Source organism: Nuphar pumila, chromosome 2 (genome assembly GCF_984573655.1).
Source record: "Nuphar pumila chromosome 2, dmNupPumi1.hap1.1, whole genome shotgun sequence".
NCBI classification, from domain to species: domain Eukaryota; kingdom Viridiplantae; phylum Streptophyta; class Magnoliopsida; order Nymphaeales; family Nymphaeaceae; genus Nuphar; species Nuphar pumila.
In genome coordinates, this window is record NC_143250.1 from 96,087,058 (window position 1) to 96,111,197 (window position 24,140).

The 24,140-nt window shown below is 36.9% G+C and overlaps 2 protein-coding genes across 3 annotated transcripts; one reads left to right on the forward strand and one right to left on the reverse strand.

Annotated features, from left to right (window-relative positions):
- The first annotated feature begins 987 nt into the window (after nucleotides 1-987).
- On the forward strand, nucleotides 988-9,030 carry LOC149846246 (uncharacterized). Its single transcript, XM_089996271.1, has 4 exons — nucleotides 988-1,148; nucleotides 1,436-1,491; nucleotides 8,500-8,566; nucleotides 8,696-9,030. The coding sequence occupies exons 1-4, from the start codon at nucleotides 1,017-1,019 to the stop codon at nucleotides 8,774-8,776; spliced, it is 336 nt and encodes a 111-aa protein (XP_089852397.1). The 5' UTR covers nucleotides 988-1,016; the 3' UTR covers nucleotides 8,777-9,030.
- A 1,078-nt stretch (nucleotides 9,031-10,108) lies between these two features.
- LOC149846247 (uncharacterized) lies at nucleotides 10,109-23,492 on the reverse strand. 2 transcript variants are annotated; one of them, XM_089997902.1, is made up of 13 exons: nucleotides 22,768-23,492; nucleotides 20,486-20,900; nucleotides 19,651-20,320; nucleotides 17,125-17,165; nucleotides 16,841-16,909; nucleotides 15,214-15,314; nucleotides 14,140-14,218; nucleotides 12,359-12,457; nucleotides 12,218-12,286; nucleotides 12,048-12,097; nucleotides 11,843-11,924; nucleotides 10,791-10,885; nucleotides 10,109-10,717 (listed from the first exon to the last, which is right to left on the reverse strand). In XM_089997902.1, the coding sequence occupies exons 1-13, from the start codon at nucleotides 23,151-23,153 to the stop codon at nucleotides 10,603-10,605; spliced, it is 2,271 nt and encodes a 756-aa protein (XP_089854028.1). In that variant the 5' UTR covers nucleotides 23,154-23,492; the 3' UTR covers nucleotides 10,109-10,602. The 2 variants fall into 2 exon arrangements, 1 of the variants encoding a protein (XP_089854028.1); XR_016430505.1 differs by lacking the exon at nucleotides 10,109-10,717 and having other exon boundaries at nucleotides 12,218-12,309; nucleotides 22,768-23,436.
- Between the last annotated feature and the right edge of the window lie 648 nt (nucleotides 23,493-24,140).

Below are 24,140 nucleotides of genomic sequence, written 5' to 3' on the forward strand. Positions count from 1 at the left end.
AAAAATACAACACAAGAGTCGATTCCTAATAACCATGATGATGCATACATGAATTTAGATTTGGTCAAAACAACCTCTTACTGTGAGTTCCAGTTGATGGTTCCTTACCCACACGGGTACCAAATACTTTCACTTTATTTAAGCTGTCAGTGCACGTCTCCTTGTGGCGGGACATTGCAGGTTCAAACCCCAGTACGTTGAATAATAACTGGTGGGATCTGCGTAACCCCAGCTTGCCTTTAAAAAAAAAAAAACTGTTTGATGTTGTTCGTGACTTTAAGAAAGAAAAAAAAATCAAAACACCATGGGGGCGTTTGCATGTTACAAAAATTGGAGCTTTTCCGCAGAAACGCATAGACCGGCGTGCATTTTTTGTGGGCCCCACCGTGACAACTGAGCACTCATTTTCCTCGCGAAAAAAAAAAACCCTAAATCCACAAAAAACCCCTACTTTCAGAGGGAAGGGTTCTCGTGGGGAGGGTGTCCCAATTCCTTTTCCACGGAAAGGAAAGGACGGACGTGACATGCAAACGCCCTGTGTGAGATCTTAATAGAGAATTTACTCGAGATTGGTGATATTGGTTTTCACTTGGTTAGAGTCATTAGTTCTGATCCGATGATGCTAAACTAGGAATGTAAATGGTTTGGATTTGTATAGGATGTAGTCAATACCAGATCCGACTAATAAGATGTTGCCTAAACCGATTCAGATTCCAATTCAAACTCAGATGATGAAAAAATCATACCAAATCTGCTTTTTTACATGTAATTGGATCTGGATATCTATCAAATCTGTCTATCTGTCGGATTCATTAGCAAAAAAAACCCAAAAACCATATTCGCATCCGATTATAACTAAATGAAGTCGGATTCGATCGGATATCAGATCAAATCCGATCCATTGACCGATTAGGTCGGATTCAGATTTAATTGGACCCGATCCAACCCGTTTTACATCCCTAGAATAGAAAGCGTACTATCGTATGAGGGGTTGGGAGTGGAAGAATAGAGGAGGTATGGAGGCCGCAGAAGAAGGGATCGAAGCGAGGGTGATCGATTCAAAAGATCTGCAGCAGCAAAGTAAGGCGTTCGACAAGCTCACCGACCATGTCGAAGATCGCCAACTCAATTCCGTCAGAGTCCAGGAGGTATATCCAAAAACGATCTTCGAAAAAAGCCAAATATATACGTTTCCCATCAATTTTCTGCAAAACCCAACTCTCCAGTTCGTCCATTCCCGTCATATTTCATCGTTTTCATACCTTTGGAGAAACACCCATCTCGAAATAGTCGAGATTTCTCGACTCCAACTTATCCATTTGCTGTTGTTTCTGCTGTAAGCATGGAGCGTCTCATGACTCCATGCTTCATCTTGTTGTCGTTGTTTTCTTATATGCTTCTGAAGCGTTTCTGTGTTGTTGGTGGTGTTCGATAGGCGATGGCGTCGATTGCGGCGTCTGGTGAGGCTGATTGGAACGCAATGAGAATGAGGTAAGGAGCAAACGAATAAAAAAAATAATTTTGTTGCTTGTGAGGATGAAATGCGGTCTTTGCATTTATATGCTTCTGTGGTTTGTCGGGAAACGGTATCCCTTTCATTTTGGTGTAGATTTCTTACTTGATTAACGGAGAATGATACCTCGAACTCAGGTCTCCAATGGAAAGACTATTTTAATTGGATTTGTTTTAGCATTATACTCAATCGAGTGCCAAGTTTTGAATGTAGGCTGTTTACCACATTGTTCATTTTTGGTCTTTGTTGCCTTCTCTGCTACGAAATTTCTGGACTTAATATCTACTGCGAGAATTTTTGCGTTTGTTATCGTGGCAATGTGAAATTTTATTCAGCGTTGGAACATGTTTGGGGATTCGTTCTTTCAGGGGGAGTGGGCATGAGAAGGAGGTCTGTGCTTATCTAACTGGAAAGATCTTTCAATAAGAAGCAATTGAATCCATGGGCGTTCTTTGTTAAATATTCAGAACCAGAAGATTTACAATTTAGGGTGTTCTAAGGGTGGGGTTTCGTGGGCATGAAAAACTGTTGAAAAACTGTTTTATTTGGTGGTCGTTATGAAACAAATTGTAGGCGAAGCAGGTCTAGTTGTACTCTTGGATAGGAACTTCATTGGGTTATCTACTTGATGAAAAGGTTAAGGGGTTCCAAAGGGGATTGCAATCTTTTCGAGGATGGGTCTCTTTAGGTCTAATTTTGTTTCTATAAGTGTCCTTTTCATCAAATCATGTCCATCTAAGGCCAAACTCTGAGTCACTCATTTGTGTTGCAATGCTGCTTGCCTCTAAGTCTTCTAATAGCATTGCCCTTGTTAGAAAGTGGCTTTGAATACATTAGGTTCAATAATGAACCCATAAACATGCACACGAAGTGCGAATAAACCCATTAAAGGGAACAACACAAGCACATAATGTGCTAACACATAAACCCACACAAGGGGCAAAAATATGACAAAGTCATAAGTTGAATATTATTGAAGAAGAGGAAGAAGAGGGTAAAAAACCCTTACAATGGAGCAAGAGCTCCTCCCAATCTTAGAAAATACAAAGGGGAAATCCCCTATTTATAATTACAAAAAGGAGCCACCTTGGGGGCTCCTAAAGGAGGCGTTGGAGAGCCCCCAACGGTCACATTTGTGACCGTTGGGGGCTCCCAACGTCTCTATTGGGAGCCCCCCAATGGTTTATAAAAACAAAAAATAAAAAAATAAAAACAGAAAATTTAAAGGGAAAATTACAATGCATATTCCAATTGGAATATGCGTAAAATGTCAAATTACAAGAATACCCTTAAGGGTATTTTAGGAAGATAAATATATATATTTATATATATATATAAATAGAGATACGTATACATATATATATATATATGTATACGTATCTTTATATATATATATATATAAATATATATGTACATTTAAGGATTATATTTTAAAATATATGTGTACGGGTACACATATTTTAACACCCCCCCTCAATCTTTGCGGGGAAACGAAAAGATTGAAAAAAGGGGAAGACTCCAAGAGGCTTCGGTAAGGATGCAATTGAAACTTGAAAATGCCTTCCTCCAATTGTCTTCTAAAGGGAACACATTTCTCGAACCATCTAGGGTACTTCTCTTTGTCCTATCTCCAAGATCCTGTGGAATAACAACAAAGAACAAGTAAAAAATATCTTTGCACTTTACTGAAATGGAACATTCCTAACAAGGTGCAAAATTTATGCATAATAGGATAATTACTCTAAAAAAGAAAACCAAAAATTAAAAAGAAACAACTATCATGTTAAAGAGTGAGCGGAAACGAATTGCAAGAATGCATAATGCATTCATAAGGTCCAACATTGGACACACACAACCCCATAATGGGGAATAACAAAAAAGTCCACTAAGGGACACCACAATAAGCCTACGAAGAGGCATAAGCTACATATTCTTTATTGAATGAGGGCCCAAAAGGCCATAATGAGCATATGCATATACTATCAAAATGAATTAACGCTTAAGAAAACATCAATGAACATGCTCCAAACATACTTTAGTCAAAATGAACACAAGATTCCAAAAAAGTTTTAAATGAACATGGATACTAATGTCCAAAGGCATGTCGAATATTTTCTTCAATAAGAGAGGCTTTATAAAGGTATATTTAACATGCATAGATCAACAATAGAGTTTTTCACATCTTTAGGAAGAAGATCTATGTCAAACAAATGTCATAAATATGAAGCATGATTTGACTAAATATGTTAAAGCATCCACCCAAGATTCAAAAAAGAATATCATTTGAGACAAAAGACTTATTTTGCATATCAAATACAAAAGTCGTTGAAGAACTATAAGCACTTAATATATAGATTAAATGCTAAAATATCAATTTTAAAAACATATCATAGATATGATTCACTTTTATAAAAAAAACACAATAAATTTTGTAATTTTCAAAAATATTTTATCCACTATAAGCAACTACTTCATTAGTCCTCCAAAACCCGTAAATCAAGTGTATAAGCTACTAGATCAAGAATATAAATATAATGTCATTAAAGGCCAAATGACACACACTAAGGTGTGTAAAAATACCTCTTGTCTACATATAATAATACTTGAAATGAGTGCATCAACGACAAGAACAAGAGAATACACGCCAACATGGACAAAAAGCATCTTTTGTCTACGTAAAAATACACTCAAGATCAAGTATGTTCAGCAACTAGAACAAGAGTATTAAGCCAACCATGGGCTAAAAACACAATACATCTCTTGTCTACATAAAATGACACTTGAATTGAGTGAAAGAAGCCAATCATGGGCATATAACTCAGCGACTAGAACAAGGACACAAATGTCAACATGGACTAAAGATCACACACCATGGTGTGAATCAACGTGTCTTGTCTACATATGATAACACTCAAGACAAGTGTGTTTAGCTACTAGAACAAGAGAAACAAAGCCAACAAAGGGCTATCAACACACAAAGGTGTAATAAAATTCTTGTCTACATATGATGACACTTAGATAAGAGTTATAAAAGGAGAAGACTTTTAAGGTAATAAAACTTGTAATAACAAACATATATATAAATCAAACCTTGAATCAATAGAACAATATTCTTCAAAAAGAATACCCATAAAAATAACATTTTGGAATAAACTATGTAAAAGTATCTTCAACAAGATACAACAACCGATAGAACAATATTCTTGAAAATAAATGTGTGAACATACGCACACCAAGAACATATAGAACACTTGTGCACAAAAGCACGAAATCACAAATGTGCAAATGCACTCATAATTTTTCATAAACAATAAAAGGTTGGGCAATAATCCCTAAAACCTTGATTTTAATATACCTTAAAACATTTTAAGGTTTCAAACATCATATATCCATCACATTTATATATAAATAAGAGCATCCATAAGATCAATGGCCAACATCAAACTAGTGACACACTCATATACCAAATCATTCTAGAGTCCTAAGGTGCTCATAAGTCACCTCAACCACCATCTATAATATGGTAAGTGGACAATCTAAAATGACATAACAACGAGTGACACACTCATAATTAGAGATCATATACCAAATCATTCTAGAGTCCCAAGGTGCCCATAACTCACCTCAACCACCATCTATAATATGGCAAGTGGACAATCTAAAATGATATAACACAAGGTGCCCATAACTCACCTCAAATATCTCTAATATAACAATAGGGCCATAAAAGAATTGATGCATCATATAACTTGTGATGGATAAGATAAGTACCATAAAAAAAACTTTTTCAAAGAACATAATGACATAAAAAAATCATCTTGGGATAATCAAGAAAAGAATAGGCTTCTTCCTGATGAAATACTCAAACATTTTGGTCACTTCATGATGAGTACATGTGATGTTAGCAAGAAGGCCAAGGAGAGTACTAACCACCTCCGTGGTTTGTGCTGGATTATTGGAACATAGGGAAAAAAATTAAGTCCAGATTCAGTATAAATGTTATACCTTGCATTCTACTGTTTGAGGTCTTCTTAGATTGGAGTATGCACAAAGAAAAAGGGCTTGTGGTTGCTTGGTTAGTTTGGTTTTTCACCAAAGTCTGGGACACTAGAAATAGGAAATTTTTGAACACAAATATCCTCGTAGAATTATTAAAGAGGTTATGAAATGACCAACATGTCTATCTCAAAAACCACAAAACTTGTGATTTCTACCATTGGTTGTTAGGTGACTAAATGAGATATTGCATAGTCAAGCCTAATCCTTACTGGGACAGCACTAGGGGTCTAATCTCTCCTGGTTGTGTACTAGGCCCTTGTCAGCTAGCTTTATGTGGGTGAAGTAGGAACCCATACTCTTGCATTTCATTAGGGCTCTTTGTTCACAGGTTGCTCATTCATGGCTTTTTCCGCTCGGTCCATAAGACCCTTGTATAATAGGGTAGGCTTACTTGATGTGTTATGTATACATCAAGCTAATTTGTGATATGGTGTGAAACTTCAATTGGCAAAATAATATATAATTATACAGGTATACCATATATATGTATAAATCTGTTTATTTGCGGATAGCTAGTCATGTAGTTTGCTAGGCATTTTGGTTTAGTTTACTAGGGTGTGATCTGAAACATTAGGATGCAGGTCAAGAGTCATAGTTAGCCTGTTAAAGTTTTACTTACTCTTCTTGACTCAAGTGCTAATGACACATGACTAGTTATATCATTTTAGTTTGTTCTGGTTTCTTGCTGAAACTGTTGTGAAGGGTGCCATCCTGTAGTTGGCTCTATCACGTTTTTATCTGATGATTTAGGAATATTAGAATATTTTCTAAACTGTCACATTTTCTGCCATAAGCTATCAATTTGTTTATGTTGTCTGAGTCATCTTTGCTAATTGAAATGGTGTTTTCTTGTTGGCTGACACAAATCCTCCATTAAAGCACCAATTCTTTCATTTTAAGATTATTCTGGACTATTTTTACTCTTGCACCTCTCTCTCCTTTTGTTGCCTATTTGAACTTCATGGTATTTGGGTTTTTTTCAGGGTTACCAGAAACTCCACTTACATGTGGGAAACTCATTTCCCGGGAAACCTTTTTTGAAACCAGAAACCATGTATTTCCGAAACATGTGGGAAACTTCTAAAAATGCATGGGCCTATCGAGTGAGAAACTCGTTTCACCTCACATGGGAAACCTACTTATTTTATATGGGAAACTCATTTTCCTTGGGAATTTTTTTTCTGTACATTTATTGCAAGTTTCTGTTAAATAAAAAAAAATCATTTTTTAATGAAAAGTTGAGATACATGTGTTATTCAAATTCTTAATTACTTATCTTTGTTGTAATCAATGTGATGATATATTTTATAAAAGTATTTATTAATTCTTATTATTTATCATAATATTATAAAAAGAGTAAAGTTTATGGAAACTTATAATACTTTTCATCCATATTGTCAACATTTGCACTTTTGCACCACACACACACAATATATATATATATCATGTTTCCCGTTTCCGTTTCTCATTTCCGTTTCGCATCCTGGCAACCTTGATTTTTTCTTGTTTCTTTATGCTCGTTTTCTCTTTGTCAATATTGCAGCGTAATCTGCATTAAGTTATATGGGTTAAATAAGTTGTTCTTTTATAGCGAGCATGATTCAAGAAACTAGCTCCTCATAGTATGGTACCATAAGTGCACCTACGGCTGATTGTTGTTGGACTTCTGGAGATGCTGGTGGTGGATACCAATTGTGCTTTAATCACGTTCTAGTGGATGGGTCTGTTATGGTTAGAATGAATTAGGTATTTGAGTTGCATGGGATGTGTTGTTTGCCCCTATAAGTTTGCTATCAAACTAATGCAAGGAAGAAGTATCAATTGCTGGAATTTCAAAGTGATGAGATATCAATCTATTTCAAGCTTTAAGATTTCTTGTGTCCCAAAAGTGATTGACCATCAAACTAATACATGGAAGAAGTATCAATTGAACTTAGAGGTCGACTCCAGTATGTCATGAGGGTGAGAGTATTTTCAAGCCCTTGTCTGTGAAAGGGAATTTGTGATACTCTGGTCTCAATTCTTGAGCATGTTTGCTTGCACATAGAAAATTTTTACTGATCTATGGTACCTAGACATTCCATTTTTTCCCCTGGACCTGTGTTCATACACGTATCCCCATGTCGACACCCGGACACGCCATTTTACCTTCCGTACATACAAGTTTATATCCAAATTATAATTTATAATTATATTATCAGTTTATAACTTCATATTTTCAGTATATAATATATATTTTAGATATAGCATATATATTTAGATTATATTCAGTTTATTTTGAATTTATTTTGTATATATATATATAGTCGTGTCCCCATACCCACATTTTTTGGAATTGCCATGTTGTACCCTCTTCTGTACCCGTACCTGTACCCAGGTGACATAGTTACTGATAAGTTAATACTCGGAAGGGTTTGCCAGTTGTCATTTGAATTGCTCTTTCTATCTATGCAATAATGTTCAGTCTATTGAGACCGATTGTCTTGTCCTTACAGCGAGCATCAGCCTGGTGGTAAGCTTATCGAGTTTTGGGATACTCCCTATGGTCTTCACTTTGTTTGCCGTAATGATTTCATACCAAGTTTCTCATTATAATCTAGACATTTTGTCATCCTAAGGCTATTGGAATAAGTTTAGGTTCATGGTTTACATTCTGCTTCACAAAACTCTTACTACCTACGTTGTTGCAGCGTACTGTGAGGAAATTTTGTTGAAAAACAGCTTTTCAGTTTGACTTAATTAAGGATTCTTTGGAGATTTACCATTATATTCAAAATTAAACTAATTAGTGAGAGACCCAACATGCATATGTAGGGGTGTGTACACAGAATAACAACATAATCTGAATTTTTTGTCTTGATTTTTTATTGGTACAAGCGTATAATTTTAATTTAAGTTGAGGACTGCATTCACTTTGCATCCAACAGGGAAAAAGAATTGGCTGGAGTAAAGATCAACCCTGCTGATGTGGACATAATTGCAAATGAACTCGAGGTTGTATCTCCAAACCAACCCCCCCACCCCCACCCCCTCTCTTTGTTCCTCTTTTTAGCGTTTTTTCCTCCCATTCTGAATTATTCTTGCGCTTATAGTGCCTAATGAAACAAATTTTCAACCATTTAGTTGGACAAGAAAGTAGCTGAAAGAACTCTTCGTGAACACAAAGGTGATGCTGTTGCTGCCATTCGGTCATTGCTTTCGTGATAGCTGCTTATCCATGAATCCAAGATGAGGTGTTTTGCATCTTAGCCTACTCCTTTGTAGATCACGTTCCAACCGAATGATCCTCACCTCCAAACTTTATCTCTCTCTCTCTCTCTCTCTCTCTCTCTCTCTCTCTCTCTCTGGGTTTTGTATTGCGCTGTGCTGTGCACTAAATGCATTATTGTTTGGACATTTGCATATTTGAAAAACCTTTGGAAGATTGTATTTCCAATTTCAATAGTGTCTCCTTTCTACTTAAAATGGTTTCATAATGGTTATGTAGCGGCTTATGTGTAAAGGAACTCCAATTCAACCAAAAAGATTGCACATTATCTTAAAATAGCTACAATTTCATATGCACACTTGGCTGCAAGACCAACTTGTTTTCACAAAATCTCCCATATATGCACTTCACATTATTTGGACTCATCAAAGAATGTGCACATTGTTCTGGTGACTTTCAGTGATTAAACTGGCCTCCATGTATCGTAGTACAATTAACTCTATTTTTTACTTTCTTATAGAATCATTCTTCTTTTGTGACTGCTTGTTAAATTCTTGACCCTACAAAGCAATGTAACACTCTAGTCGCCTAAAATTCATTTTAATTTCAATGAATTTCAATTCAAGTCAGGTAAATCCCATGCCACCTCTCTGTAACTGTATTCTGTGTCACTAGAATGATTCTTCCTTTGTGAGCGCTTGTTAAATTCACTTGACCCTACAAAGCAATGTAGCACTCTAATTGCCTAAAAATCATTTTAATTTCAATGAATTTCGATTCAAGTCACGTGAATCCCATGCCACCTCTCTGTAACTGTATTCTGTGTCGCTGGCATGCATTATCAACTGGTTGTCATAAACTCCATAATTAAAACAGAGGCACTTCTAGCACTGAAATTATTCCTTTTTCTCTTAAATTATTTCTTCAGAACATTCGGCAAAGACAAACCATGAAACATATAGAGCCCCGTAAGAGCTCCGCTCATTTGGTAGGGGCAACTTGTGAGCATCATCAAGTTGACAGGACATCATGACTTCAAAAGCCATGGACGTCCCTTGCTGTAAGGTCAAAGATGGGTGTACTCTCCGGTGGGCAGGGAGGATCTCGTTCCCTTGGCTTAGCCGCCCCCAAAAAAAGGAAAAAAGAAGAAAAGAAAACACACACACAAAACATATAGACATACAATCTGTTATCATAAAATTTCATCACCATAAAAAGTACAGGTGACTGTAGCACTGAAGCGTACGGGTGACTGTAGCACTGAACCGTTTCCTTTTTCCTTTTTCCAACTTAGAAATATTGTTCAAATCTTCTGGCAAAGACAAAAATACATGAAACACAAATGAATTACAATCTTACTACAAGTGCAAGTTGCAAAAACAGGCGCACCAAGTGCAAATTTAGCTACAAAAGCAACAAACAGTACATAGGCTCTCCACTAGTTGCTTGTGCTTACATATCTTACAGAATGGAGTGCCAACAATGCTTGCCCAATGGCAACAAACACAAAATAGAATTTTGTAGCACATACACTACTACACTACTTGCTTATGCTCACATATCTTATATAAAAGAGTATCAACAATGCTAGCCATGTCTTACTTTCTCTGATTGTGCATCTCGGGCAGTACAATATTTTGTGCATGGGAAGATGACTGTGTTGGCCCTCTCAGGGCCCCTGATCAAAAAATGATAACTGGAAAAACACCCTGCAGTCTGACTGCACAAATTAAATTTGGTTGAAATTATTCCATTTCTAATGTAGGTTGCTGTAGTGCACCAAAAAATGGCTTTCCTTAAGTTGGAATTCAGGACTGCATTGTCACAACTCTTTTGGCTGTGAATCTCCAGGCTGAGAACGTGTCACAGCATATTGCCGCTGCAACTCCTTCAGTCTTTCTAGTAGTTCTTGGAATGTTGGCCGACATTGTGGATCACTGCATATTCAGTGCAGGAATATGTTAGTGGTGAAAAAATGAACAGCTTGGTTATAAAAGCAGTGAAATATACCTGTGCCAGCAGCTTTCAATTATCGAAACCCATTGGGGATCCAAGTTACTTGGAAGCTCTAACCGCTGATTCATGAATCCTACAGCTCCTATAACCTGCAAGGTTTATTCACTAAGGGAGTTCAAAATTTCAAATCTGCAAGATACAGAACAGGACAGTTACAAGGAACTTTCAAAAACCCGCCTTCTCAATAGTTGGTGTGACTTAGCTTGGCTTTCTCAAATTGAGACAGCTCTAAAAAGGTCTCAACTGGGACCATTTGTCTGGATACAGCTTACCTACTAAACTCAACTGCTTGTATCAGATTTAGATTCAGATCTGATAGGAAAAGACAGATACCTGATCACAATGGGTTCAGATCCTGATCAAATGTGATAAAAAGTTAAATACCCATCTATTCATTAGTTTTTTGGGTACGTGCAGTTGATTTATATCCAGTTCCAATTTCCCCATCTTGAGGACTGAGAATCCACATTAAGTCAATAATGGGTCCTGGTAGGAGAGATATCTGCTTCTCCTGACCCATGATACTCATCAGAGATGTATCACTCAAATGTGATGAAGCACAAATTACATACACCCTGAAAGTAATTTTTTCATGAAGGCGTGATTCCTATAAAATCTAACCTGGTAAAGAACATTTGGACAAACTTGATATGAAGTACCAACTTCAAGAAAATCACCTCAAAACTTCAGGGAAATCATACATAAGACTAGATACATACAGTTTCAGCACCAAATTTATGCTCACTAGGGTCAGGAAAGAACTTTAGAACAAGGCTTGGCTATAGCTCATCATACCCTGGGATGCTCATAAACATTGAAGTGCTTCCACAGGGTTGATTTTGAGAACTTTGTGTTCATGTAGAGGTACTATAACAATAGCTTCTTTTCTCCAACAAACAGTTCTAAGTTTCAAGAGTTGATAGGAGAATAATGAATATCTAGAACATGCTTTTCTACAATATATTTGATGGTTTTTCAGATTCCACCAACACACAAAGCACTTGGGTAGCAAGTCAGCAGGAAAAAGATCTTTATATTGTACATACCTGCATTGAGTTTAGGTTATCCCAGGGTATCTTCTCCGTGACTAGCTCCCACAGTATTACCCCATAGCTGTACACATCAGACCTAAACAGCCACATAAGACAATTTACAGTCTTGTACAATGATTTAACTATACAAGGCAATGCAAATTTAATTTGAAGTTTGAAGATTTGCTGGAGATTGTAAGCAATGGAAAAAAGGACATACTTCTCATCTGAGGGCTCATTGCAAAGAACCTCTGGAGCCATCCATTGTGGCTACATATTCAAAAAAAGTTTTGTTAAAAGAGGTCAAGTCTTGCTTGCAAGTGTCGCCTAATATTTGCATTAAAGAACTGTATACCCATTGGGAATGAATAAGAAGCTAGTGTGCATTACCGTTCCTTTACCACTCTTTGTGGTCAAGTATGTCTCGTGTTTCAGACGTGATAAACCAAAATCCCCAACCTGTTCAACAGAATAATCACAACCTTTATGCACATAAAGCAAATTATGCAGTAGGTCGGAAATAAAACACACCTTTACAGTCCAATTTCTGTCAACTAGCAAGTTTGATGATTTTAAATCCCGATGAATGATAGGTGGATTGCAATGATGCAGATAGTTCATACCCCGTGCCTGCACAAGAGTTACAAGATGATGTAATTAGATGGTGGCAACAGAGTATAAATTTACAAATAGATCAGAAATAGTGATTATGGCATAAGGTAAATTTGCAACTGCATCATACGGTTGTTTGCACTTGGTACTCATTTTTTTTTTCTTTTCCTTTCCCAAAGACAGCAAGCATGTGAAATTGTACCTACGATGCTTGGTTGAGATAAAAGAAATCATAATGCCTTTGCTATCAACTGCCAGTATCTTACATTTTCATGAATCCAAAACGTGCAATTTTTCAACATGAACCATTAGGCCTAGATTGACAAACGTTTTATTCATCGTGCTGGCAAAGTTGGACTAAGCATTTTCCTTAAGCATAGGAAGGCATCTCTGAACGATAGGGTGCTTCTAGCCATCCATTGCTCAGTTACCTTTCTCGCATAATCATGTTTCTTATCTGGCTTAAATGGGAAACTGAATTATGGTGTTCTATATGTTAAAGCAGCTCTCACAAGCCTTCCCACCTGTAAATCCTGCTTTTTCATTCTGAAGTTGATTTATCACATTAAAAAAATTATTAGAAGCCTGCTTTGGAAACCACCTAGTCAACCATTGGAAGATCCTGTTCCTATTGAAAAGAAGGGACTTTGTCATCTGTCTGGTAGAAATTCAATGGCAAGAGACGCAAACTCCTTTCTTTTCACTGTCATGAGACATGGAAGCAACCATACCCATCATCTCTGCTTGCCAAATTGTGATTCTTCCATTAAAATACCTTAGCATGCTACTGTATGTAGGAAAAGATAAACAATAACATGCAAGAATCCAAACATGGACGACAAGATACACCTCTTTAGCAGAAAGAATAATCTTAATCAAATCAATGCTAGCAAGTCAATCAATATCTCACACCCATCTTTTGTTGTGTAAGACACTTGCGAAGAAGATTTTTGCAAAGCTTAAAGCATTCCTTTATGAAAGAAAAGCAGACAGGGACAGCTACTGGTTTGGCCACAGCATGTTGCATTTCCTTCGCAAATCCTCCCTCAAATAATCATGTTATGATAGTCTTACTCCCACTAAATGTTGCCACAAAACAAATACCATCTAAACCTCATCTAATCTCAATCTCTATGATAGAACAATCATATTAACGAAGAAAACAGTTTACAGATGAGAAACAAAGATGTTGCAATATAATCAATCATATTCTAAATCAAATTGCACATCACTTGAATCCTCATGATAGCTCTTCAAAAAGAGTGGTAGATGATACAGTAGTACACAAAAACTTCTATTCATATGCATGCATGCATGTGTGTGTGTGGAGTTTATAAGGGTATATTTTAGTTGCTACATAACAAACTCTTCTTTCTTCATGCTCATTCAACCTTGAACAGGGTTATAATGATAAAGCAAAAACTTGATCAAGTTGTTCACAAGTTTTCTCCTGAACCTTCAAGAACTCACGAAACCCTTCCTATCAACAAATGCCCTCTCATAAAAATATTCCTATCATGCACGGTTGTTTCCTGTTCAACTATCAATTTCACCATTATATTACACTACATGCAAACAGGACCTGAAGGGGAGATTACGCACAAAACATGTAAAGAGTAGTTACTGTGGTAAATGATACAGACGAGATCAATAATGGGCAAAATTATGTTGCAGAAAGTCATAAGCATGAAAACACTTACAATATCCAATGCCATGTGAACACGTCGTCTCCAATCTAACTTAGCAGTGTTTCTTTGGAGCAAACGGAATAAGCTTCCACTGCATTTGGAAAAGAAAAAAGAAAACAAAAAAAATAATGCAAGTCAATACAAGCAACTATAAAACTCCCGTTATTTTATGTTCAGTTTTCTTTGAATAAAAGAGACTGAAATATGTTTGACAATTATTGGCAATCAAGCTAAATGCATGTAGGACGCCTTCATAAGTCTTTATGCTAATTTTGCCTGTATAAAACTCATGCTAATTTTACCAATAACAATGAATTTCTCATTCTTGGTTGTTTCCAAAATGCATGAGCAACCAAGGTTGCTTCAAAAGAATCTCCAGGAAGTAGATTATAAGATGCCGTCCAATTTAAGGTGACCATGTCACTTGTCAATTTAGAGCTTCATCACTTTATGAGATGAGTCGGCATAAAACCTTTACCCAGCATTGCGTCTTAACGATGGTAAACTTTCATTAAGAGAAGTTTAGGAAGATTTCATTAAGAGAAGTTCTTTCTAAACAAGGTCAAGTTGCTTGGATGTTATCATCTTATTTTAATGTTACACCCCCTTACACCACCCCACATTTCTTGTTTGAATAGATCTTTCATGCAAGATAAATGTGGTTAGACACATGGAGACTGCATCCCTCAACTCATACTTTACGTGTAGTAAATGTGTAATCTAGATGTATGAATTGTGACAACTTAAAGGAAGATTATATGAGTCTAATTTTTGTAGCTGGGAAATACATATCACGTATCAGTACTATATAATCTATTCATCAAGTCAATGGAAAATTTTGTTATGAAGGCTTTGAAAGGCAGAAGCATTTCAAAAAGAAAATAGTGTACAAAAATGCTTCAAATATTACATTTAAAGGTTGAAAATGGAGTGGATGAGATAAGAATACCAGGACTAGATCCATACTGTTATAATAAAATAAAAGATTAAGAACAATATGAGTTACATACATGCCCAATATGAGACAGTGAAATGAAAATTTTAGCACTTAGACATGCAGTGTAAAAGGAAAAATCAAGAATGAACCGTGGCAAGAACTCTGTGACGATGCAAAGGCGTTCAGGAGAAGTCACTGCCCCCATAAAAAGTAGGACATTTGGATGCCGCAACCTCTTCATAAGAGAGACCTTCATGAATTAAAACAAGAAAGAAAACCTTTAGTATGAAACAGAACTAAAAATAACTCCAAAAGAATGGGTATGTGCTCTATTTTATTTTCACTGAAACAGCATATTTAAATGAACAGCAAAACTTGGACACCAAATTCAACATTTGAAACAAGATAGAGGCATAGTGATATCCTTGACAGCTCATAATTGAGTTTCAACAAAAAGGTTGTCTTGAACAGTCAATATAAATCTTTTCTTTGATGAAGTCATCTTTAGAAATTCTACGATCCTAAGGGTTTCATCCATTTTATGGAGCTTGAACAGAATAGTGTCTGTTTTGATGACTATCCTTACAAGTGTCTTCTGTAAGTTAAACAGCATTGACAAGAGTAAACTTGTGACAAGATTAAATTCTGTAACATTGTCAGTATATGACTATTATGACCTACCTCAATATTTTGTATTCATTCATATGAAAGTTAAAATGTGATAAAATTCAGAAAGAAAATCTGAACAGCTCAGCAAGTTCTTCCATGATGTGGAAGAGGATATCACGAGGATTTAACTGCATCTTGTAATCTATTTTACAAGAATGAGAAGTGAAAATTTGGCATATTATTCAGGATAGTTGTACATAGAATTTATATAGCGCGATGTCACTTTCTAAGTTCCAATATCAATAGGTCATGTAGCAGAGGCAACAGGGACCCCTTAGAATAGGGGTGAGTTGCAGCTACATCTTTGCGTGTTTATTGTCTAACAACTCATTGACCATTTTCTTTCTGGTTATCTTTTTCCTTTTCTTTTTCACTCTTGGTTTCATATTGACATATTGTTTACAATCAATTTATAGATCTTTTATTGTCAGTTTAACTACAAAAATCATTGCACAGTTCACTTTAGCCTCTCACTTCACCTTTTATGGGAGGCAAAGAACATCATAGAATTTCCCACTTCTGATGGAAGCCTATCAATCAGTTTATAACACAAGCCACAGTAATATATTTAAGCTGTAAGTGCAATAGATACCACTGAAAAAGTAAAGGTAGCATACATGGTGGAGCAGTAGATTCACCGAGTTGCCAATTGAATGATTATGACATATCTCATCCAGAACCATTTTCCCTTTTTGTTCAATCATTATCCTCTTTAAAGTACACACTGCTTACACACACATGCCCACGCCCATGTGCACGCGCATGCAGACACAGAATACAGATTTGACTGAATGTAAAAATAAAATATTTGTCAAAGTTCTGGAGTCTCCTCATAAAATATATGTTGATTTAGCGACTTCTATGCAGAGTGAAGAGGCATAGCCAAGGTGTCCACAGCCTGCTAAATTTTAACATATCGGGAAGTTTACCGATATTACAATCAACAATGAGAAGCAAAGAGGAAAAAAGTTACAGGAAACATTATGAAAAGAACAGTAAATTTGCTCATCTGTCAATATTCCAATCCAAAGCACACCAACAACATGGTAAAATAGTAAGGATGTAATACTAAATCAGGTCATCTCAAGGACATTCTCGTGTTAGTACCTCTTGCCTGAAGGACTCAAGGACTTCCTCGGAATACTCCTGCTTAGCAAAAACTTTAACCGCCACATCCTGCAAATGCAGGAGAGTTGGTTTTTGTGAGCAAAATAGAAATTCTGAGATATATCAAATTCAAAATCATATGCATATGATTCCGAATAATGTAACAAGAAATTTGGAGATCCACTTATTGGATAGAAAAGCATGAGAGCATACATTTTGATATTGACATACTCAGAAGGAAAACCTCTAAATCATCCAATAGACAAAAAAAGCAACATACATACCGAGCCATACCAAAGGGCATGATGGACACTTCCACAAGAACCTGTTCATTCATCAAACATTACAGATTAAACACAAGATAGATGCAAATGAAATATTATAAGTGCCTTGTAATAGTACAAAAAATTTCTGCACTTGCATATGAAGGATTATGACTGAAGGCTGCTGGTGATTGCTCTATCACAACAAGCTGTTAAGCATTCAATTGAGGTCTCAAACCATAAAGTTTTTCAACTCAGTTTTTTCCATTTAAATTAAATCTAAAATTAAAGCATGAATCTTTCATATACAACTATCTACTTCAAGAGAACAGGAACCAGGTCTGGAACAAGAGACCAAGCGGTAGCACATATGATCAAGTGATCGCATTCCTCTACAGTTCCACCCGAGGTTTCAAGCATGCAGCATATATCTTGATGTCTAGGAGAAAAGTGAATTTCAACGACATCATTGGAGTGAGAATAGAGATCTTGCAACTCATTCCAGCTGTCCATGTAGGTCACAAATACATTAATTTGACCAAGGGTATGCCAATTTCAAACTGACAATCCATGTATGTCTCAGACTCAAAGAACTAAAAGCATTAAAAAAGGAGAAAGAAAGTACTGAGAAAGATACATTGGAACAGAATGGTAAGCATTAAAACTAGAAATTATAGAATAGTGCCCAAAAAATATGTAGGCAGAGACAGCAGCAGAATTCAAATCAGTAACCATCACACATAAACAGCAAAATTGTTATTGACATTGGTAAAAGGACATTCTACAGACAGTTGAGTTGCCTAAAATTTTGAGTCATGCTTCCGATTTGGTTCCTCTTCAATGCATTTAACAATGATGCGAAAACATGGAAAGCCCATTACAGCATGCCAACAAATTTGAAGAGACTCATGAAAAAATATGATTAAAACTTGATCAAATGTTCACACAAATACTAAAATTTGAAACCTTTGCAAGTCAAAGATATTTTTATGCGTCTAACATAAGAATTTATCATAAATCAAGACAACCTGTGCTTCTGAAATTCTTCTTTTCTCAAAGATTCCTCGTCTATGTCACAGGGATTCGGCTAGCAGGGTGCCGCACCCGCATCGACGCGACTCGACGCGGGTGCGGGTGCAGCACCGGGTGCGGTCAACCCAACCCTGGGTGCGTTGACCGCACCCAGGGTCATTTTTGTCCATTTTTTGGATTTTTTTTAAAAATTTTTTGCCCTATGAAATGGGCTGCGGAATTTAGAAAAGAAAACAATGAATCAGGCTCCACAACTCATCACTTTCATCTTTGGGGACAACCATATAAGATAAAAAAATGGTAAAAAGTAAGTTGGGCATAAATGTCATGGACCTTAACAGCTACCATACATTCATACATATACACTATACATGATATATATATATATATATATATATATATATATATATATTTACATTTTTGCCCCTGCCGCACCCCCGCACCCGGTTTTTTTGAAAGTGCCGAATCCCCGCACCCGCGCCCGCACCCGCACCCGCACCCATGTGACATAGTTCCTCGTATATATAATTTTTTTAAAATCCTACCATGAAAAGAAAAAAAATAACTTTCCTGGCATGAATAATAAGGACATATTGAAGCATGCCTAACCTGAAGAATAAGCGCTATTAAAGCACGCACAAGACAATTCCCAGTGTTCTCAGAAGGTCTCGTCAGATTAGCATCTCCAATTTACCAATCACCATTTGGAGATAAGATACTAAATTTACATGCATATCTAACAAGTGGTGTGGTCCAAGATTGCATATAATAAACCTAGCCTTGGTTCATTAAAAAAATTCAGTATTTTTGAATGATGATATCAAATAAAAGCATATGCCTATGTCAAAATTCAAGCCAAAAGAGGATACGCACGCTCATAAGTAATAGAGTTTTAAAACACACAGAAACCATGATGATAAACATTGATATTCTTGTAAACATCACAATATATACACAAGTCATGAAAAAACAAAATTTCTGATACTGAATATTGGCAAGTGTTAACAAAGTTTTTCAACTAATAAAAAATCACTTTTCTTCAATCCTATTTTCTGTGTAATGTTTATTTTTCAAAAAAGAAAAAGAAAAATCCATATAGTTTCAACTTTCAAATAAAGATTAAAGACAAAAGACTTGATCAAGTGTCAGGATAACTTTATGCATTCCAAGTTGTGTGGTTTGAGGTAAGTCATTTGATAGCCACTGAAAGACTACCTATTTAGCTCAAGATCTAGAAGCACTCCAAATCCTCAAACTTCCATTCCAGTTCCATCTATGACAAGAAAGTGAATATACTAATGCTATCCCTTTTTATGTTTAAGTCCTTAATAGTGGATTAGAAATCATGTTATAAAGAGCTTCAGGTATTCAAAAGTTAAAACTGAATTGTGTCCCAATGATGGTTCATGCCCAAAATCACAATGTAAAAAATAAAACAACATGTATAAGCATGCACAGGACCAAGTTTTGTAACATATTTCCATTAAGGCTGAAGGTTTCTCTGAAACCGTTTACCTTGCCCAATCTGTTCACCAATTATTAAGTCTTCCCATAGAATCTCATAGTCTAAGCAATCAGTTTCCATGTCCAACTTTTGTATAGCACTGCTACTTGTACTTCCACTGCTGCTAGCACTACTTGTGCTGTTGACATTCACAGAGGACCATGATCCTGTAGCATCATTGTTGGCCTGCCGATTATTTTCAATCGCTTGGCTTTCAGTTGCAACACAAGGTTCACATGCCTTATGATAACTTGAATCCTTTTCACGATCAGTGTTCAACTGAGGGAAAGCAGCATGAGACTTTGACTCTATTCCGTCATGATCATGTCCTTTCCAAGGCCATGATATCCCCTTCTTTGAAATCCATGCCTCTGTTTTTGAAGTTAAGATTTTGTGAATGCCAGTTTTCCCTTCCCCTTCCTCACTAGAATTTCTGCGTCCTTTTCCTGGAGACTTTTCCCCTGAACTAGCAGGATTATGCACACTAAAATGTGATTGTGGAACATCACCTCTTGGAGTACTGGCTCCACTAGATGTTGCATCTTCTCGTTGATCAGGAAGCAAGGACGTGTCAGAACACCCCTGATCAGATGAGTGGGCATCCACACTCCCACTTTCACGTTCTGTGGTGTTCTCACTCATTCGCATATGTGAACGGACTTTGTTTGTCATCTTGGAAGCCTGCTTCAGGGGACCAAACATCAGAATCTAAAATATCCTTCAGATATTAGACAGATATTTATTGGGATGTCACACACAGACATGCACTTATGAATGTATGTACATGCACATATAGACACATAGTATATAGATAAGCATGCATTTATGTGCACACATTACACTCACCAGATTTGAAATCTTTGAAGCTATCGCAGCTTGAAGCGGTTGCTGAGAATCACCAGCAGGCTTGTTTGTAAAAATGCTTCTTGACCATCCATGACTGGAATCAGATGTGGAAGGCTTAGAACTATCCAGTGCAACTGTGTTTTCCTGAAAGGGACGTACATCATTGGAGACACAAATAATTCCAATTAATTTACCATCATCATCATATAGTGGAGTATTTGAAGCAATAGCTGAAAACCGCTCCCCTGACTTCTTCTTGACTGGAAACTGACCAGACCAGCTTTCACCCATTTTTATCTGGTTAATTATGTAGTCTGCAATACCAAAGTCATGGGCATCAACAAGTAGTAGAACAGCATCCTGCCCAAGTGCCTCTGATTCAGAATAACCATACAGGATTTCTGCAGTCCGATTCCTGGAACCAAAAATCTTTTCTAAGCACGAACACACTTAAGAAACTTCAGCAGAGAAAAGGAAAAAAAACAGCAAAGCTCAGCACCATCACACACTAAGGTTCACTAAAAAAACAGAACAGTAATTCCAATTTTCCAAGTGACTAAATTGCAGTATCTAAGGGATCTCTTAAACTTAAATTACTGAAATTACCCAAACACAAGCCTTTTAATGGTGCTAGAAATTAAGTAGCAACTGTTGAGCTAACCAGACTAACACATATCTAATGCCATGCCAGAATTTAGTCCAGTCTTAGTCCGACATAAAGACATACAGCAGAATGATGAAGCCTAAAATGAACCAACAAGCATCATATACCAGAGAGAGATGACCACTGGAGAGTGTGCATAAAATCTAGCCAACACAAAAATTAGTTATAGATGTGCTTTGCAATGCAGCAGGATTTCCTGTAGGCCACAGAGGGGACCATCATTCAAACTATGGATCTCAAGTCTCAAACTAATTAAAAGGCCATCGCCTCTCCTAACTCATATTGGGCCAGATACACAATCTTTAGCAGAAATTCTCACTTCGTATATATTCAAAAAAGTGTTTCACACGTAGCTGCACTTTTTTCCATCCATACATCTGCCTAATCTTAAGCATCAAGCATGGTATTGTATGTCGGCTCTGCTATATTTTGGTAAGCCAAAATCTCAGGTTATATTATGGATTCTTTGATAAATCTCAGAAAAAGTTTTGGGAAAATCCAGCACTTAGAAAATGAAAAAACACAAAAAATACATTAAAATAGAAAAGAATAGGTTATAGTAATCATCTGCAAAACATAAGAAAAGAAAGTTTATTCAATATGAACAGCATAAAGAAAGAGAAAATCATGATTAAAATATGGAAAAAAATTAGTAAAAAAATAAATAATAACACAATATTTTCAAATCCCTGTTTTTTTAAAAATATGTCAATATTTCACCTATTTAATCCTTTTTTCTATCACATGTGCAACAATATTGCAATTTTTCAAAAAATATTGGTGATATGTGAGACAATGACATAAACTCATGGTCTCTCCCGACTTCCATATGCATGCACAAATGGGCCTTCAAAAAGGTGACCCGTTGTATCAAGAAAAGCCATCATCCTCACCTGACCTGTTGAAGGCCTCTAGGGGGGCATAGGCATTTCAACTATGTTAGGTGAAGAATTGTACATGACACACCTAAATTTTTCTTGGCTAGGCCAAGGGAAAACACCCCCATCATCAACCACACATTGACAAGCCTCCATTCAATAAAACACTTGAGGCCCTCTCTGCCCACTGGGGAGCACACCCAGCTTCAACCTTGCAGCAAGAGGCGCCCCCCATGGGTTTAGAACCAAGGCCACCCCATGTCAGATGAGCCAGGAAGGCGTAGCCCCTGTAGGCTTCAACATGGCAACATTTGGCTTTGAAAAGTCCATCATTTTACAACTCGTGGCATCAATTAGACAACCATGGTTGGTCATAGACCTACCGAATCGAAGGCAGCTGATCCAGAGCAATCAATACATGCATCAAATGCATATGGTTGCTTCAAAAACCTCAATTAGTTCAATAAAATCGGACAAATGAGAGATACCCAACAATGATCATGATAAAATTTTCACTGAACATGCTACATAAAATTTTGGGATGAAGGCGTAGTTGTTGTTGTTGTTGTTGTATGCTACAGAAACGAGTTATGCATCTCTATTCCAAAGCGATTCAACGATACCTCGAAATCAAAAGCATCACAAAGCTATAAAAACTTCCAAAGCAATCAATGAAACACTGGAAAATCAAGAAAGGCGCAGGCGAGCACAATAACTAACTAGGAATTGAAAACTCTAACCAGTAAATTATCCGGCCAGAGAGATCGAACACATGAACCGACTGACCCATGGACTGCAGAATGTTCAGCCACTGCTTTTCCGTAAACTGGACAGCTGCCCCATATTGGAGTTTGGAGCCGGAAGGAGAGCCGTCGGCTCTCCGGCTCAGCGGCGATGAATGCCGAAACGAAGAAGCCCCCTTCCTCTGCCGGAAATCGTCGATGCCCTTGCGGTTTAAGCCCGGCAATCTCGACCTCTGAGGCGAAACGGAATGGGATCTTTGGTGGTGGTTGCCTGGCTTCCATTCCTTGCTGACCATCAATTTGGACATTTCCTGCTTCAGCTGAGCTTGCCCAGCTTCGAGCTCTTGGATTTTCTTTAGCAGATCGTCTGATGAGCTACCCATGAGAAACCCTCTCAACTATAACTCTCTTCCGTGCTTTCCCTTCTTCTGGGGATCCCCCCCCCAACCCTTTGCTTTCAGAGGGGTGAGAAGGCGGGGATGGTCATGGAGTTTCAGCCTGGCCTGTTTGGTCCTCACAATCAATGGGGAAGCTCCCTCCTTTCTCCTATCTCCCTTCTCTGGCTTGGTTTGGTTTGCTTTGATCTCTCTCTCTCTCTCTCTCTCTCTCTCTCTCTCTCTCTCTAACCTTTTCCTTTCTCTTTGGTCCTCGAAATCAATGGGAAGGCCCACTCCTTTCTGCCCTCTACTTGGGTTGGCTTGCTTTTTCTCTCTAACCTTTTCCACTCTTTCTTTTTCTAACATTTTCCAAGGTGATATCAAGAAGATGATTTGATGGGTGTGTGTGTGTTTGAGTCAGTAATGTACCTCATTAACTCCCAATGAGCTTGTGGGGTTACTTGCCAAAACCCTCCAAATTCCCTCTGATAGCATGCAACAGCCAAATAAATTAAAAGAAAAAAAAAAGGCTTTGACCTATTATGAGTCTGGGACCGTTCATCCTCTAGATGGATGGCTCCAAGTACTACCCTTTAAGCATGCGGGTTGCTTTGTTAAGTTTGGCAACCGGCGGCACAAGTAATAGACCGGCCCTAACCACCCTTAATCTCTTAACCATCTTTAAAAGAGACTGAAAATAGTCGTAGTTGTTTGCTTAATATAGATTTATAAATATATTTTATACAATTTACTTAGTATGAAATATAAACATTTTTCATGTTCAAATGTTTAATCGAAATAGTTTATATTGCACTAAAATTTGATGATAAGAAAATCACTTTTTTTATTAAATCATTTTTTGTTTAAATATATTTTTTAATAAATAAGCAATAATAAATGCATCTACAAGTTTTTTTTTTAATTACATAGAAAAACTGGTGTTAGCAAATGTCATTACTGCCTGTTTGCGGTTCAGTGATTGTAACAGGGTAC